At 38.9% G+C, this 16,309-nt stretch overlaps 2 protein-coding genes across 3 annotated transcripts in view; both read left to right on the forward strand.

Annotated features, from left to right (window-relative positions):
* LOC136243808 (trafficking protein particle complex subunit 11-like) lies at positions 1–10,826 on the forward strand. Of its 2 annotated transcripts, XM_066035417.1 has the most exons (34): positions 1–216; positions 273–439; positions 493–551; positions 2,752–2,866; positions 2,916–2,988; positions 3,041–3,067; positions 3,352–3,425; positions 3,482–3,587; positions 4,521–4,654; positions 4,972–5,032; positions 5,089–5,169; positions 5,222–5,309; positions 5,358–5,437; positions 6,097–6,175; positions 6,536–6,590; positions 6,644–6,724; positions 7,307–7,371; positions 7,426–7,487; positions 7,879–8,002; positions 8,057–8,129; positions 8,174–8,231; positions 8,290–8,397; positions 8,444–8,577; positions 8,629–8,899; positions 9,115–9,174; positions 9,237–9,296; positions 9,349–9,414; positions 9,460–9,591; positions 9,721–9,769; positions 9,823–9,928; positions 9,990–10,075; positions 10,298–10,431; positions 10,488–10,655; positions 10,712–10,826. In XM_066035417.1, exons 1-34 carry the CDS (start codon positions 10–12, stop codon positions 10,742–10,744), a joined length of 3,276 nt encoding a protein of 1,091 aa, XP_065891489.1. In that variant the 5' UTR covers positions 1–9; the 3' UTR covers positions 10,745–10,826. The 2 variants fall into 2 exon arrangements, with proteins under 2 accessions (XP_065891489.1, XP_065891490.1); XM_066035418.1 differs by lacking the exons at positions 1–216; positions 273–439; positions 493–551 and adding an exon at positions 1,460–2,697.
* Positions 10,814–16,309, forward strand: part of LOC136243812 (A-kinase anchor protein 10, mitochondrial-like) — a 23,227-nt gene continuing 17,731 nt past the window's right edge. The window contains exons 1-2 of the mRNA XM_066035420.1: positions 10,814–10,937; positions 11,166–11,565. Of these exons, the coding sequence (XP_065891492.1) occupies positions 11,184–11,565 (382 nt within the window). The 5' untranslated portion in view covers positions 10,814–10,937; positions 11,166–11,183. The remainder of the gene's footprint in view (positions 10,938–11,165; positions 11,566–16,309) is intronic.

Consider the following 16,309-nt stretch of genomic DNA (forward strand, 5'->3'; position numbering starts at 1 on the left):
ATCGTTAGTATGGCGGAAAACTTTAAGTTGCCTGCAGAAGTCGTGCAGCCGGCTAGAGCGTTTGTTGGTTTAGTAGGACTGAACCACGTGCAGAACGCGATACACCGGACCATATGGGACTCGTTTACAGTGTCTAGGAAACAAGAGAGGTTGCTAATCAGCTTCAAGGCGTTTGAAGGGAACCACGAGTACCCTAAAGCTAGTCCCCGCGAACCGGTATCTCTTACTTTGCGCTACTTTTATCATTATTTCACGTGTACGTTATGTGGTAGGATGACTGTGAGGGGTTGTTTCCTTTTGGTGTGTTGAAGAAGCACTGGTTTCATAAACATTGTAGTGAAGTCCCCTCCTTGTTAGTGCTGTTTTATGACTTGGAGTGGACCGACCCACAATGGGAGGAGCGTCAGTTAGAGTTAGCATCACGTGTGCAAGTTATCAGGTAGGCAACTGTCATTGCCATTGCCTCATTGTTTCCATGGTGACTGACAACAGGGCAGCCCTGAGTGGTCGGTCAACAGTAATTGCAGTTGTATTGATCCAATCAGAACGAGGTATTTTATTATTATTTATGTGGTACTGCCCATAAAATAGTATTGGAGGAATACTGGAAATTATATATCGCTCAAGCCTATGCTACAGTTCATCATGTATTGTCATGATTTGAATGGTGGCAATGGTATGATGGTTTCCGCATTGAAACTCCTCAGTGTGTGTAGCATACTTGTATTGTTATCATTAACTTCAGTATCCACCATGTGTATTTTTACCCCTGCTAATTGAATGTAGCCTCAATGATTGGATATCTGATCGTCGTCTGAAGCTTAACATCTATAAATCTAGTGTAATGTGGTTTACACCTAAACCATCCCAAAATGTCTCATGTTCCTCCATTAGTGTTAATGACAATAAGCTAAAAGAACAAGAATATTTAGGAAATCATTTTTAATTTATAAAAATGTTGGGACAATCAATGTATGCAAATGAGTTGCATATTGTCTGCATTTATTAAGTACGCTTTGACATATTCCATCCTGAAACTGTTAACAGAATCACTGATCTTTTCGAGAACAACTTATGCATTGCCAGTGTGGGGTGACCTTTGAGGAAGGATCAAGTTGCTCATTTACAGTGATTGCAAATTCGTGCTGTCCACCAGGGATGGGCAATTATTCAATTATCATGATAATCAGGATTATTTTATTGGCAATAATCGGCATCGTGTACTTTTCATTGACTTGTGATAATCGTAATTGGCAATTATTGTGCAATAATTGTGATAGCCAGAGAAATATTTAATATACAGTACCGCTCAAATGTAGCGTCGCACTCGCTTGCACTGCTCAATTGCGAGTGATCAAAAATAGTTGCTTATTAAAGGGCGTGGCACCCGTTTCCTTCGTGAGTATTCATCCTGTTTCGTATGGGATGAATACTCACAAAGAAAACGGGTGCCACGCCCTTTAATTAGCAAGTTTTTTTTAATCACTCGCAATCGAGCGAATACGACATTACATTTGAGCGGTACCGTAATCTTGACAATTCATAATGTGCTTAATGTTTTTCAATACAAGAGTTGAGTGGACAATAATCGTGATATCTGTTCATGACAATAATTACTGTAAATTTGATCATATGTCTCTACATCGTAGAGCTATCTGTTTCTGACATTATGCAATTACAATCCGTCGCTGCCATGTTTCATTACTACCAACAGAAAGAGACATTACAATTAGATCCTCCAATTGTCTTTGGACGTCAGCACTTGTACAACACACGCTGTGGTGATTATTTTGCGAACCCTAGTAGTTCTAATTTCTCCAGAACTAGATGTAGTTTTTGTTCTGCGTTTTGTATTTGTTTTTGTTGTTGTATATTATTCAGCTACTATGGTAAGGAAGAACGGCTTATGCTGATTACCTAGAGGATAAATAATAAATCAAATCAAATCAAATGGTGTTCATTGAGACTGTTTGTCAAGAGGTACATATCTAAATGGATACCTGTACCAGTGTTCTCTTGTGTGTCAGATGGCATGGCTGTGAGAACAATGCTGTAACCCAAATGTATACTTGATGAGCACATGTTACTGTAGTTTTGGTATAGATACATCCATACTTGGTTACATGCTGCAGCTTTAAAACAGCAATTTGGACCCAAGACATACCTGTAGCAGCTATAGTGCATGTATCTCATGGACTTACCTTTGTCCTCCTTTTGTGACTCTTTTCTTGAGTGTATGGCATAAGCACCACTTAAAAAGCTGTTTGAATTTCATTGTATGGAGGGATGCAATATTATTAGCAAGAGGGCAATAGTGGTGTTACTACAACACATATCTGAGGCCACACCTTTTTACCTACTTTTGTGATGTCACTGTGAGATTTTCATCTAGAGTTACTGATAGTAAAGTTAGTAATACAGTATTTGCTGAATAGTTGCCACATGCTTTTAAGCTGCTTACTTTAAAGCTGATGTCGTTGTCTTCTCGTGATATATCGCACAGTTGCCACACCTTATAGCTCTTTGTTAATTTGCAGTAAAAGGCACCACCACTCTTGACTAGTAGCCACACCAAATTTTAGCCAAGTAAACTGATTTTCTGTTGAACTAGTTAAACAGTCACTTCTACCCTTAGTAAAGTTTTAGAGCAAACTTTGGCCAGATAAATTTATCACTTTGACATATGCAGAATCATTAGTAAGTGTCACTTGACAGTTTAGGCATAATTATGATGTGTAATTGTTGCCATAGGAACAAGCCAGGTGCAGAGTGAAAAGGTACTCAGATTGTGTGAGGCCTGTCAGTTGCCCCAGAACTGTCTCTTCCTACTTTTCTACTCTGACAGACTGATGGGGTTCATTTTGAGGTAAGAGAGTTGATGACATCTTGTGACATCATCATGATAATGACATTAGGTTGGAGAGTGCATTCATGGAACTGAGTCAACAATACTACGCCAAGCTGATCAAAAATGTTAAAGCAAAACGGGTTAGTCTGCTTAGTGTACATCTTTCAATTTAGCTGAACATATCTCCTGCAGGACGTGTTGAACAGGGAGACACAACAGGTGAGGTCTCAATTTCTTATTACATCTTCTGTCATTGTGGAGTAGTCCATAATACTGACATAATACCAACAAGAGTTGTGACTATAATACACTACACAACCTAATGTGTCTGTAGTAGGGGAGGGCAATAATAGTGAAGGCAGCTCACCCCACCCCCTTAAAATGGTAGGCTAACCTAGGAAGAATAAGTGATTATCGGACTTCTTCCAAACTGTCTTTCATATAAACCTGTGTTGCTGGGTGAACTTGTTTGTGATTGGATCAAATTATTGGTTGTGCTACAGCTGTTGATACTACGTTATCTGATTAAGATCAGCTTCTTCTCTGAGATGAAGCAGGATCTGCCAGCAGCTCTACGGTATGATGGTGTACTGGTTAAGTGATCAGTAAGCCCCACCCATCCCACTCCTGCAGTTATTACAATGCAGCCTACACGATGTTGATAGATACACTGCAGCAGCGCAGCAACGACGATCGCCTGCTGGAGATGAAGATCATAGCAGGAATCATATCATACAAGGTAAGTGGTCCTGAGTTAGTTGATATTTATCTTTATCCTCATTTAAATGGCTGTAGTACTGTATTGCAGTTTTTTTGAGGGGGGATTTTTCATGAATTGCTGCCATCCAAAATTTCGAGGGAAGAATTCTTCATTCCTTCAGGGTCTTTTTATCATTTATAATACTTAAACAATGTCATTTTGATTGAACTGTAAATTTCAAGGGGACAGTTTTTCTCCTTTCTCCAAATTTTCAAACACACCTTATGTAGCTAAAGTCTTTGAGCAGGCTGTAGGACCAGGTTTCAGCACTTGTGCTGTAAAGCATTAATAAATAAATTTTTTTTTTTTTGCGGATTGGAGAAAAACACAAATTTTCCTCCTCAGAAAACCACTCTGCAGTATTTGTTTTTGGTGTATACACTGTACACTGAACACAATAAACAAACCCTCCATTGTAGGGACAAACATTTTGGTCCCAACAAATATGACTTCATACATATTTACAACTGAAAGAAGATGAACTCCATTGTATTGTAATACGTGATTTAATTCAAAGATATTCAAAGGCTTAGAGATTGGTTGTGTGTCATCAAGTCTGGATTTCTCTAAACAAACAGTTTGTGTTCTAGTATGGATACTGTCCTCAACGAGTTGTGTTGTCAGAACCTTGAATATAAGCTAGGGTACTGAAGATATGGTGTATGAATACTACATGACTTCAACTGGTCTGGGATTCATTTCTCCATCTGACTATTTAACAATTTGTGACTCCCTTTATTTACAGGCCTTGCAGTACTTCTGTAGTGGGATATATAAAATAGTACATGTAATCTTCACGTGGTCACTTTTGAGGCTATCGTATGTTATAGTGTGACTGTAGTGTGACACATGACCAATCCTCTCCTTCACTACTAATGGAATACTCATCATCACATATTGTTGTGTTGTCAGATCTGCAAGATCAGTTTCAAGATGGAACAAGCTCGTGATGCTCTGCACCAGTTCCAGCGACATATCGATGAGTTCCGATATCGTGTAGGACCAAGCTCCTTGAGCTTTGAACACGAGGCTTGGATGACCAGACAGTAAGTGACGATGTCATAATCCGATCCTGTGGGTGTAGTGTGGTGGTATGTCCCTGAAGCCAATTATAGTAGTACCATAAATTTCATGATTGCTTTATTAACGTGTTTGTTTTAAATAGTTATCACATGAACCTGATCAGCCATTGTGTTTCATCTTAATCTTCCATCTTTACATGCTTAGTAAAGCACCCAACCAGAGTGTAGGGAAACGTCAAAAAATGAGGATTTTTACTCCAACTTGCCCAGGGCATAAGCCACACTTGAATTGGTCTTGTTCTGTGGCATCATCACTTACACTATGTGATCATCACTTACAGGTTCAGTTCATTTGGTGACTTGTTCCGTGATTCAGTCAGGAGGGGGCTTGTGGCTATACAGGTGGGTGTATGCTTTTGTTCACATGATCTATGTGGAGCTCCACCCTCCCACTGCAGACACAACACCCTGGGGTGTACTACCAGCAGGCTGCACAGCACGCTTTGCAGAGGAAGAAATTAGCTAATCAAATCTGCAAGGTTAGCTGTGCAAATGCGTCATCCATTTACTCTGAGCTCCACCCACTTTCAGGAAGCAGGTAGGAGTGTGGGATCATCCCCTACTCAACCAGCTGAGACAAGATACTTTGGCCAGAGGCCATGGAGAATAGGCATCATTGGTAACCACAGCAACAAACTACTCAGCACTAATGTTGTGCACCCTTTAGATCATGAGCCGTCCAGTCCAGAGCATGAAATGGAGTGTATTCAGTTGCTGCAAGCTCATGAGTATCTCATGAAGCACTCTGTAAGTGTGAGCTATACTTCATATGGTAACAATGCACACATTTTGTTTATCAACTTTTCAAGTTATCCAAAATGATTGCGGCAAGAAAAAATTTGAGAGAGTGTTTTAACATTTAAATGTTTGATCTTGTTTGCCGTACTACACAACAACATCCAGCAATTCATAAAAATTGATGTATTATATACCCCATGAAGAATACTTCAAATCTCAGTACAATGGAACCCTTCTTAAAGGACACTCCTAAATTGTGGTCAACTCCTTTATAAAGGGCATCTGTCTAGATAGATCCAAAACTAGTTTATACACCTTTACTTAAGGACACCTCTTTACAAAGACCAAAAATAAATTCCCAAATGGTGAGGGGTTCCACTGTAGCTGTATAAACCAATCAAACAACCTTACAATTTTTAATCCAAAGAAGTGTGTGCTATTTTATAGTATGGAGGGAGACATGGGTCATGGGAAATGTGGATTCTGGAAGTATTAGAGTAGAAACAATGTGTATTATGGTAATAGGCAAAACCAGTCCACCAATTCATTCTCTTAATAAAATTGGACCACCGAAGTTACCAAATCACCTTCGAGTATCATCCAAGTTATTGGGGGTTGCTAGGGGTAACTGAAATGTTCCCTCCTTAAGATCACATGATCTTTCACAGTGGCAGATTATACCACTACTGACTGAAGCCATAGGACACTACCAGAAACTTTCCGGAGTGAGGATGGCCAACTATCTCAGTGAGTATCACTACTCACACTGTAGAATGGGTTGTGTTCATGTAAAACTTCACCCTAATGTTTCATGAAAACTTTTACTCATCGTATCGTAAAGTGATATTCTATTAGAGATACTATTTTACTATTTACAATAGTGTTAGGTTTGAGTTATGGACTTTTCTGTTATCTGAAATGAAGGGGCTGAGTTTCACTGTACTGCATAGTTAGCTATTTGTCAATTTAAAACATCTTCTGAAACTGAGACCTCTCATTTAGTAGAGCTTAAAACGTTCCACTCCCCTTTGCCTCTCATTCAATACATCCCATTTTATGGTATGATCCTATGATGACATAATCATTATGTCATCATGACATGATCAGAGGTGTTGATTGGAGAGGAGCATTACTACAGTGGGGAGTATGAGAAGGCACTTGTGTACGTTACCGTTGGTTACTGCTGTATGGTACATGTGGTGCACATACTTGTAGCCTACTACAGGACGTGGCCATGTTGTATCAGGTGGAGAAATGGCCAAATATTCTCTCAGAAATATTGACAAGAGTGTTACGGTGAGTAACTCCTGTTAGGATAGATGCTGTGAATATTGGGAGTATATGCACACAATAAATTTTGCTCCATTTATTCTACAATGCAGCAAGAGTGGTGTCAGTTAAGTTGAACCTCTGTCATATTGTTTAGTGGTTTGACAGCTGCTTTATAGAGTGGCCCATTGCTGTCCTTCCATTTGTTTATTTACTCTTTTTTTAATTTCACGACAGTAATGCCATTTACTTTGTAAACCAACAAACACAACATTTTACAACAGGCACTTGTGATTTTGATGAGCATAAGAGGGTTTTCTAATGTATACAATTTATTGTATTGTATTAACGCTTTACAGTGACCAGCACTGAAGGTCTGCAGCAACGTGTGCTGCAGCCTTAGGATTACCTAACCATTTATACAATGTTCCAATCCAATCGAACAGTAATTGTGATCTGTGTAAAGAACTGTCTCCTAGTCAATAGGTTCAAAAGTATTTAATTTCATGTTCTGCTTTTTAAATCTATCTCTTATTTTGAGGCACTAATTTAAGCAAGGTGCCAAAGTTAATCTTCTGTCATCATTACCCTCCTCTCTCCCTAATACAGTTGCTCATACATACTGGGCAGGCAAGACGTCTACATCACTACTATCTTAGAGATCATTGGCAATGGTGAGCTGTGTTGTTGCTGTGTTCCCATGACTTCTCTGTCTGTGCTGCCCTCAGGCAGTTTAGCCAGCTTAGAAGAGAGACAAAGTCTTCAGAATAACCTTCAGAAGATTGTTGAGGTGTGTTTAGCGTCTGTGTATGATTTGTACTGTATCTTATGCATCACTTAAAGTGTCTATTTTATATAGCGAAACTTGTGATAACTAAGGATTGAACACGGGGATGTGCCCACAGTGGTCAGCAGTGGTCGGGACCAGCCACCATTCAAATAAAATAACCACCACTACCACTCAACAACCACTACAAATTCGCTTCTAACTTATGCAAATTAAGGTTTCACACGTCCTATCCTAAATCTTCTGGATGCCCCTGTTTCTTGAAGCCACCACTACTCTAAACCTGGGTACATCCCTGTTACATAAAAGAACTTCCACAAAAAAGTTATGATAGTCATTTAAGTGAAAGTGTTTATTAATTAAAATTAATCAACTTTTCTGTTGATTTCTGTAGTTTAACGAGTTACCTGAAGTGGAACTGGGGCTTAGTGGTGTTGCCATGGAGACTTCCAAGGAGGCATGGCATAAGGCATTGTCCGGACAACAGACTGTTGTGATTGCATCATCTTTCTGTTGTGGTGAGACCACAATAGTTGTCATGAAAATACTTTTCACAATGTCTCCCTTAATAGTGGAGTGCAAAGCATCATTTGGTAGCAGTAGTTTCACTGCCAATATTCCGATAAGCATTGATGTCCACCTGAGGTGACTGATTGTTAGTGTTACCTTGTTCTGACCTCTTTATACAGGTCAACTGCCCCTTCACCGATGACCTTCTCCAAGCTGCATGTATCTCTAAGTGTTCATGTTAGCAACAGTTGCTAACCGACCATTTTTTGTAATGATGTAGTTCTCTCATTGGCAGGAATACAACCAAATGTCTACAGATAAGTTGGTTCTTGTTCCCGGAGAGATCAAAACTGTTTCATTCTTATTTCTTGCCCTCCCTCAACACATTGGGACAGATATTGAGGTGGGTGGAGTTGCCAGTCTGCAGGATTAGCTAGTGTGATCCACAGATCCTGGGGGTGCATCTCTCAGCTGGAGTGGGTGGGTATTGCAATATGGAGCTACATTGGTCAGGTAGGGATGTTCCCTTGGAGGAAATAAACGAGTCACCTTGGCAACAACTGAGTACAATATCTCAAACAAGGTAAGCCATGTTGGAGCCCCTTTGTAGTATGTGATTACCATCGTTACTTAGTGTGCACCCATGTGAGTCACGTGTCGAGATCTCATTGGACCATGCTCCTCCAGTGTTGGTAGACGAATGGTATCCCATCCGGGTTGCCATTAGCAACACTGAGCCGCAAACCATACATGCTGTCATGGTAACATTTGGACTGGACAGTAATCAGGATGATGAATTGATAGAGACTGCTGCTGTTGCTGTAGTACCTAGTAACCATAAGCAGCAGGTCCTCTGGGAGTCGTCAGTTGAACAAGAACTGAGTGGCTTGGATCCCGGCCAACAGGTGTGAGATCATACAGTAGAAACATGATAGCGGGATAGTTACATGTGTGAATTTTGACAAATTCTGAAGGTCTTGAGAGACCATGTCATAACTTTTGTTGCACCCAAAAAATATATCGACAAAATTTACCACTTTAAGCTATTTTGGCTGCTTTACAAAAATAATTTGGGCCTTACTCAATGCAGTGTATAGTTACATCACGTGATGTCACATAGGGTGGGGTGGATTTACTGGTACGCAGCACACAGCCAGCTACTCGACAGTTTATTATGAAGGTATGATGGCACGTTGCTTTATCATGCTCTCCACAAACAACTTTATTCTGATGCTACGATAGCTCAATTACGAGATCATCATTGGTGACAAGGAACGGCCAATCAAATGTATCTGTGAGAAGGTAGATGTGTCATTGTCAAGTGGGTGTGGCTATGTTTTTGCTGTTTGCATAGGATCAAGTGATTTCATTGAAAAGTGTCCATCCATTGGCTGTATCTCACAAGATCACCAACATGAAGGTATTTAGTAGCAGTCATGGTGATCACATGATCCACCCTCTGCAGTGTCAAGACTTGCAGCCACCTCAATCTCAAGACTTCTGTATGGTCTACACTAAAGAGTGCTTCCTACTTCATAGCATTATTGAAGCTGCTTCCCCTTGTCCAGTGGATGTGAAAGATGTCTCTTTCAATTATGTAAGTATCATTCTACATGGTGGTTCATAATTTTTGTAAACTTTCAATATATTTGAACAAAAGTTTTTGGAGAGTTTGAGATAAACCACATATTTATGTTCTTTGATATTTGATGTATGTTTTATATAGCCCAACTACATTGTTGACATGAGTCCTAAGGAATTATCATTTTCGGAAGGTAATATAGCCAATGATAGCAGAATGTGTTAGCTACGCCCCTTCTTTCTGCAGTGGTGCTAGACACCAATGAGGAGGCACGCCAGTTGTCATGTCTGCAAGTCAGTAAATCATCTTCGTTGGCCTTATCTCTTGGCTCCTGTAGTATCAAATGGTGCAGGTTAGTGTTGGGGGGTGGGGTTCTCAATGGGTGTGGCTGGCTCAGTGCAACTGTTCTGTAGAAGTGGCAGCTCAACTCATGATGTTACAACTAACTTACCACTACCAATGGTGAACGTGACCACTGCTCCCTTCTCTGTACAGGCTGGTATGTTGCTAGGTTGAGTAACTGTGTGTCTGTGCATACATGCAAGTGTGTATGTAGTGTAAGACATTATTAAGATACATGGAATAGTGTATGAATATTAATTTTGTTATTACATAAAAGGGTCCAAATATCACATGCACGAGGTTTTATTGTTGTGCTAGACTCATAAAGTTTTGCATCCAACGGCCTATATGTTATAAGTTCCTATTCTCTTCTTCACAGCTATGCCTTCATTTGGTGTTTCCCAGCAAACCTTCATGGCCTCGTACACCATCCACAACACTTCCCCACTAGTACAAGAATTTGAGGTTAAGATATCATCCAGTGAGTACTTCATGTTAGCTGGGACACAGCAGGTGAGCCTAGCCACAATAGTTTCTAACAATGCATGATTTACATGTGCCATTCGCAGACAAAGTTCAGGGTGTTGCCGTCTCAGTCACACATCCTCACTTACAACATGTTCCCACTTTCATCAGGAAACCTGCCTCTACCACCACTCCAATTAGAGTACACCAGGAACCCTAAGATGTTTGTATCGTTCCTACAGTCACAGTTACCCACACATATTTATGTCAAGGTGGAGGTATTAACCATAATACTGATTAGTTATTACAAAATGTTTTACCATTACAGCCCTCACCAACCACGGCTACTGCTGTATCGTGAATATTGTAACTGCTTGTATAGTCTATATTATATTTTATAAATTATAAGTGAGCGTTGTATTAGAGTGTGCGTTGTATTAGGATCATAGATATGTCGGGGTGGAGCAGAGGTTTGGCCATGTAAATGAATTAGAGAGCTTATAGAATTATCGTATGGCAGTTGTTTTGTAACTATTAACTACAGAAAATTCGAGGCAAGTTTTGTAATAAACGATATTCGTGTGCGATTTGGGTAATCGTGATATTGTCTAAATAATGCGCAACATAGCGCTTACTGTCTGCGTTACTTGTTATTAACTGTAAACTAGTTCTCACGTGTTATTTAATCAAACACTCGTACCAACATAAAACTACATTGGTGTTAGCTTTGAAATATTTTTGTTGATGTTATGTGTGTGTGGGTGTGGCTATGTAACACACAGGAGGCTTGGTGATGGGCCATGACGGAAAGGGACAGGTCTAACTTGTGCAAGAGCTTGGATGAGATCCTACACGACAAGAGCCGCCTATCCATGCTGCCCTACTTTATCCAATACATGGAGTTTGCAGGTGCTATCCACCTGGTACAATTTTGGTTCAGCGTTGAGGCATTCAGGGCTGCCGATTCTGATGAAATAAACTCGTGTGGTTACCATAACAACAGTAACAAGTCATCAAATGATTATCACTCATATGACTTTTTACACCGAGTTTCATCAGGGAAATTACCTTTAATTAATGAGAAAGTGACGGACAACAACAGTTCTAGGACTGAGAAAAGGAAGCTTATTCAAAGCAAGTACCACTGGGAGATGTCCTCCTTCATGGCACAGAGGAGCTTAAGTAAGTGATGTCTGTCAGTGTGTCATGCTTAAATGTCATATAGTCATCGTGTATAGTACTACTAGTATGAGTGTATAATTCTATACTAACGGTATGAGCATATTATTGGTTATCTGTGCACGCTGTAATCAGCTCAATTTGAATCCATGTCATGCATTACTAAAGGGTAGTTATATAATAGCTGTATAAAATGAAATATAGCTAATGGTACATGTGATGTTATGTTACTAATTTCAACTAAAAATTCAACACTTCTAGAAGTTCAACTGTCAAACACTTCATTTTTGACGGTTTCTACTAATCTGACATATGGGTCATGTGATATCAATACACTGAGATGGTTATAGTCTCATAAACATGCTCACTTATTAAAGTTGTGGATTAGTATATCAATTGCTACAATTAATCTGTTCACTCAACAATGTGTGGTACTTGTTAAATGCTTATTTTCTTAGCTATTTTGCCAGCACTGGTAAATTTCTGCTATAGTCTCTTCTGAAAATTAACTGTTTGCACGCTTGATAAGAGTCTATAATATTGTGTTAGTCTATGTATATTACCAGTGCACACACCTGTCTTGCTTGGCTACCACTCACTCAAGTATCTCACAGATGTAGATTAAAGTGTAATCAGCAGAAAACATTTAACAGTAGATTTGCAGAAATACAGTGTTGTCAAGAGAGATATCAAGGCTGGATTTAGTAGTGTACAGCTGGTGGAGTTTTGCACGTACCAGTTTGAATGACAAGTTTCAAGAAAATTTTTGTAACAAAATAGTTAGTGGTTAATATGGTCTTCTCAAGATTCTTCATGACCATTGGTCGGAGATATACATCTACATTTCTAGGGGTGAGATTTAAAAAAATATCTCTTTAGTGGTATGGTCAAATACTCTAATAGAGCAGTCAGTGTGTGACACATGAAACTGTAAACACAATCAAAATTAATGTGGGCTACCCTAAATAATGAGCACTATGATGAATCACCAATGATTGTTGTCATGAGACTAAGCTAGCCACATGCTATCCCTGAGATTACAAACTATAAATCAACTACTACTACTGTATATAGTAGCTATCAAACTCATTCTTGACTGCTCTATTAGAGTACTTTAGTGCATAATGACCTGCTCTATTAGAATGGTTTGACCATTTTAGCAAAAAGATCCTGAAATCAAAATCCAACCTGAAATGACCACTGGTCATTCGTGCTTTCTGTTCTTAGAATTTTACTACTCTTTTTAAAGCTTGCTAGTGTCCTCCGATAAATAAAGCAACAACAAATTACTCCAACAGAACATTCAAATGTACAGCATTACTAAAGAAAATAAATCACTCTTATTGTAACCATGTGTGTGGGCTTATGTGATAACACCATACTGTGATAACACCATACTGTGGCATTAAAGTTCCTTGACTCTACCCATGAAGTAGCTAGTGTTCCAGTGATAAAAAGTAGTGAAACAAATATTTCAGTGATGATAACTATTATAACAACTATGTGGAAAAATCATTACATTGGCATGGTTTAATGCCAAAGTTGGGATTTTCCCACACAGCTAAGTATGTTATAAAAGTTACCATTTTTTTCATATTCCTTGTTTCACTACTTTTTATTGCTGGAACCCAATTAGTAATTTTTAATTTACTACTTTGTTAAGCGTTTTGTTGTAGCATAGCTATGATCAGTGCTCGAAATAACATTCAACAACCGGACATTATCCGGACAATACACGGAATGTCTGGATAAGTTCCTATTTATCCAGACAAATTGTCCAGACACAAGAGAGCCAGTGAAAATACTGCTATAGCAATGGTTGCAGAAGCGTGTAGTAGCAAAGAAAACGCGGTCGAGAAGTTGGTGTCTGAAATGATAAAAGTCTTTAGACGATACGATAGCTGCAGTTTGAACTCGGGTTTGAAACAGCGTCTAGTGATCCGGAGAACTTGACCATATAAAAATGTGAAGTGTTCTGCTTATGATTATGATAATTTGAAGGCAGAAAAATGCTGATTACATCCAATGAAAAAAAAGGATATAAAAATGGTTTGGGGGTATTTGCAGATAACTAGAGTGTGTGCATTTATTACAAAGTCTTTGTCATAGCGTAAGGAGGGTAGATTGTTCCATTCTTTAATAGTTCTGTAAAAATAATTCATTTGGTATTTGGTGGTGTTGGCTGCTGGCAGTATGAGTCTGAGTGGGTGGTATTGTCTTGTGCTGGTGGATTGTGGTAGAAAGTAATTGGGTATTTGTAATGCTGGCTCCTGCTGGTGAGTAATTCTGTGAAATATAGATGCTTTACATCTCTGTTCCAGTGTGGTCCAATTAAGATTGTCTAGCATTGTTGTTACACTACTCTGAAAACTGTAATCTGACTGCACCCACCTCGCTGCTCGCCTCTGAACCATTTCAAGTTTGTAAATTAAGTTCTGTTGATGTGGATCCCAAACTTGAGTGGCATATTCAAGAATAGGTCTGCTCGATATGACACTACAGGTAGGCCAGCCTTTATTGAAGGCACGACCAATATTCGCACTTTGACCATCAAGGATCACGCGGCAACCGATATGCACAAGTTAGCAATGGCATTGGAGGCCAAGAAAGCAGCCAGTAGCTTGATGGAATATGCACCAATTGTAAGGGCAATGGCTCAAGCCAACCCTAGCGAGGCTGCCAGGTTGAAGATTAAAAGAAAAATGGATATTGCTTACACAATCGCGAAAGAAAATCTTCACTATTAAGATGGGAGTTATTTGTGAGATTGAATTGGCTATGACTGTTTATGACCATATCACTTACTGTAATTATCAGTGTAATAATACATTCAATAATTGTAACATTTAATTGTGAAATTATTTGTAAGATACAAATTGTCATTGTACAATAACACATTCTTGTTTCCTGTCAAAAAAATTATTAATCATACATCTGTGTAATATGGTAAAATGTTATTTTGTAAGTGATTCACAGATTAAACTCACTCTTTCAAAATGTTTTCAGGTGTGATCTCAGACATTGTAATTTTAAAAATTTCCTGTGGGGGCATGCCCCCAGATCCCCCCCTCCCCCATAATTAGCATACTTTGCATGCTGAAGTACATTTTGAATGTGACTGGACAACCACAATTAATGACAGATCATTGGTGACTTTGTCCAGACATTTTGACAGCGGAATATTTTGACACTATTTCGAGCACTGGCTATGATAGACACAAGTGGCTGCGACTGCTTTATTAGAGTATCTTGATCTACCTGCTTATCTCAAGTGAATTGAGGGGTGTGATTACCATGACTTGTATTCTACAGCAAAAACTGTAGCTGATTGTAGCTAGGCCATTAAGTGGTCACCATGATCTGTTCATTTCAGGGTATGGCAGCATGTTCTGATGTTTTAAGAATATAGTCACCATGTGATCCTTATGTAAGTGCAGCTCAAGGGCAGTCCATCAAGCCCGGGTAAAAAAAATAATAAATTAAAAAAAACTTTTAAAAAAAATTTAAAAAAAAAACTATACTGTCAGTGTGGAATCTAAATATACCTCTCTAAGGAAAGTAGTGATATGGAGCCTCAGTGTGATTTCCTTGCATACAGAAGAAGACGACTATGTAATTAAAGATAATAGGGAAGGCTAAGCGGCAACACTCACACGTCATGCATGAGTTTGTTATTGTGGTGTGAAATAGCAGCCATGTACAGCTTCGTTTGGCCTCTAACCACATGACTATGGTCAGAGCAGACCAAAAATATGGGTTTTGACGATATTTAAAGGATTCAGTATTAATTTTGGCCTTTTTTGTTTTCTTGTTCTTTATGCTGGATTTGATGTTGGATGTACTAAGGCTCTTCATGCTTTTCATTGCGTATGATATTTCTGATAGTTTAATGGTAGCATTTTGGCAGGCTCCATTCATTTTAAGGGGGAGTCCCTCTGGTTTTTAGATGTCAGGTGTTAGTAACTATTAGCTAGTATATTTACTTTAGTCTGCATGCAACTTTTGTCTAGCATATTCAATGTATATAAGTACATTACATATATCCATGTTATCCTTTTGAACACAAACTATACCATCTAAAAGCCATTTTGAAATTATATATTTCTAGGGATTTAGTTACTGCAATAACTGCCATAACTCTGGGCCATTAAATATGGTCAGCAATGGAAAAGAAGGCAAAAAATAATTAACTGAACTCCAATATTATCACAAACTTCCATTGCTGCTCATATAGTATCTTTAGCCTCCTCTTTGGAGTCCACTCCAGCTTGACAAGTACACTGTTGCCTACCCCATCATGTAACTTCTTATCCTAAACTAAAGCTGCAAGTTGCAGAGCATCCCTCGCCCACATATGCAGGCACAGTAATTTGTAATTACAGTTACAAGGAAGTGTTTATTTATTTATTTATTTATTAAGACTTTACAGCACAATTGCTGAAGGTCTGTAGTAGCTGTTAGTGTTGGCAAGTTAGCTAGTCTATGTTGGCTATTTACTCCATCATATTCTTGACTGTTCTATTAGAGTGCAATGACTGCTCTATTGGAGTTTTTTACAATGCTGCGAAGCACTGGTGTAAAAATTTTAACCCGTATGTTAATATGATGATCTTTATCAGGATGGTCACTCTCATTTCTGTCCTGGTTCCGTTCCAGTTTGTTTCTCTAGAAATCTACTTTATAATATAATTCACACAAAAACAGCCAAGCTGTGCAAAATGGTGCGGCCTTGAAAAGCCTGGGTGAA

Source organism: Dysidea avara, chromosome 13 (assembly GCF_963678975.1).
Source record: "Dysidea avara chromosome 13, odDysAvar1.4, whole genome shotgun sequence".
Classification (NCBI taxonomy): domain Eukaryota; kingdom Metazoa; phylum Porifera; class Demospongiae; order Dictyoceratida; family Dysideidae; genus Dysidea; species Dysidea avara.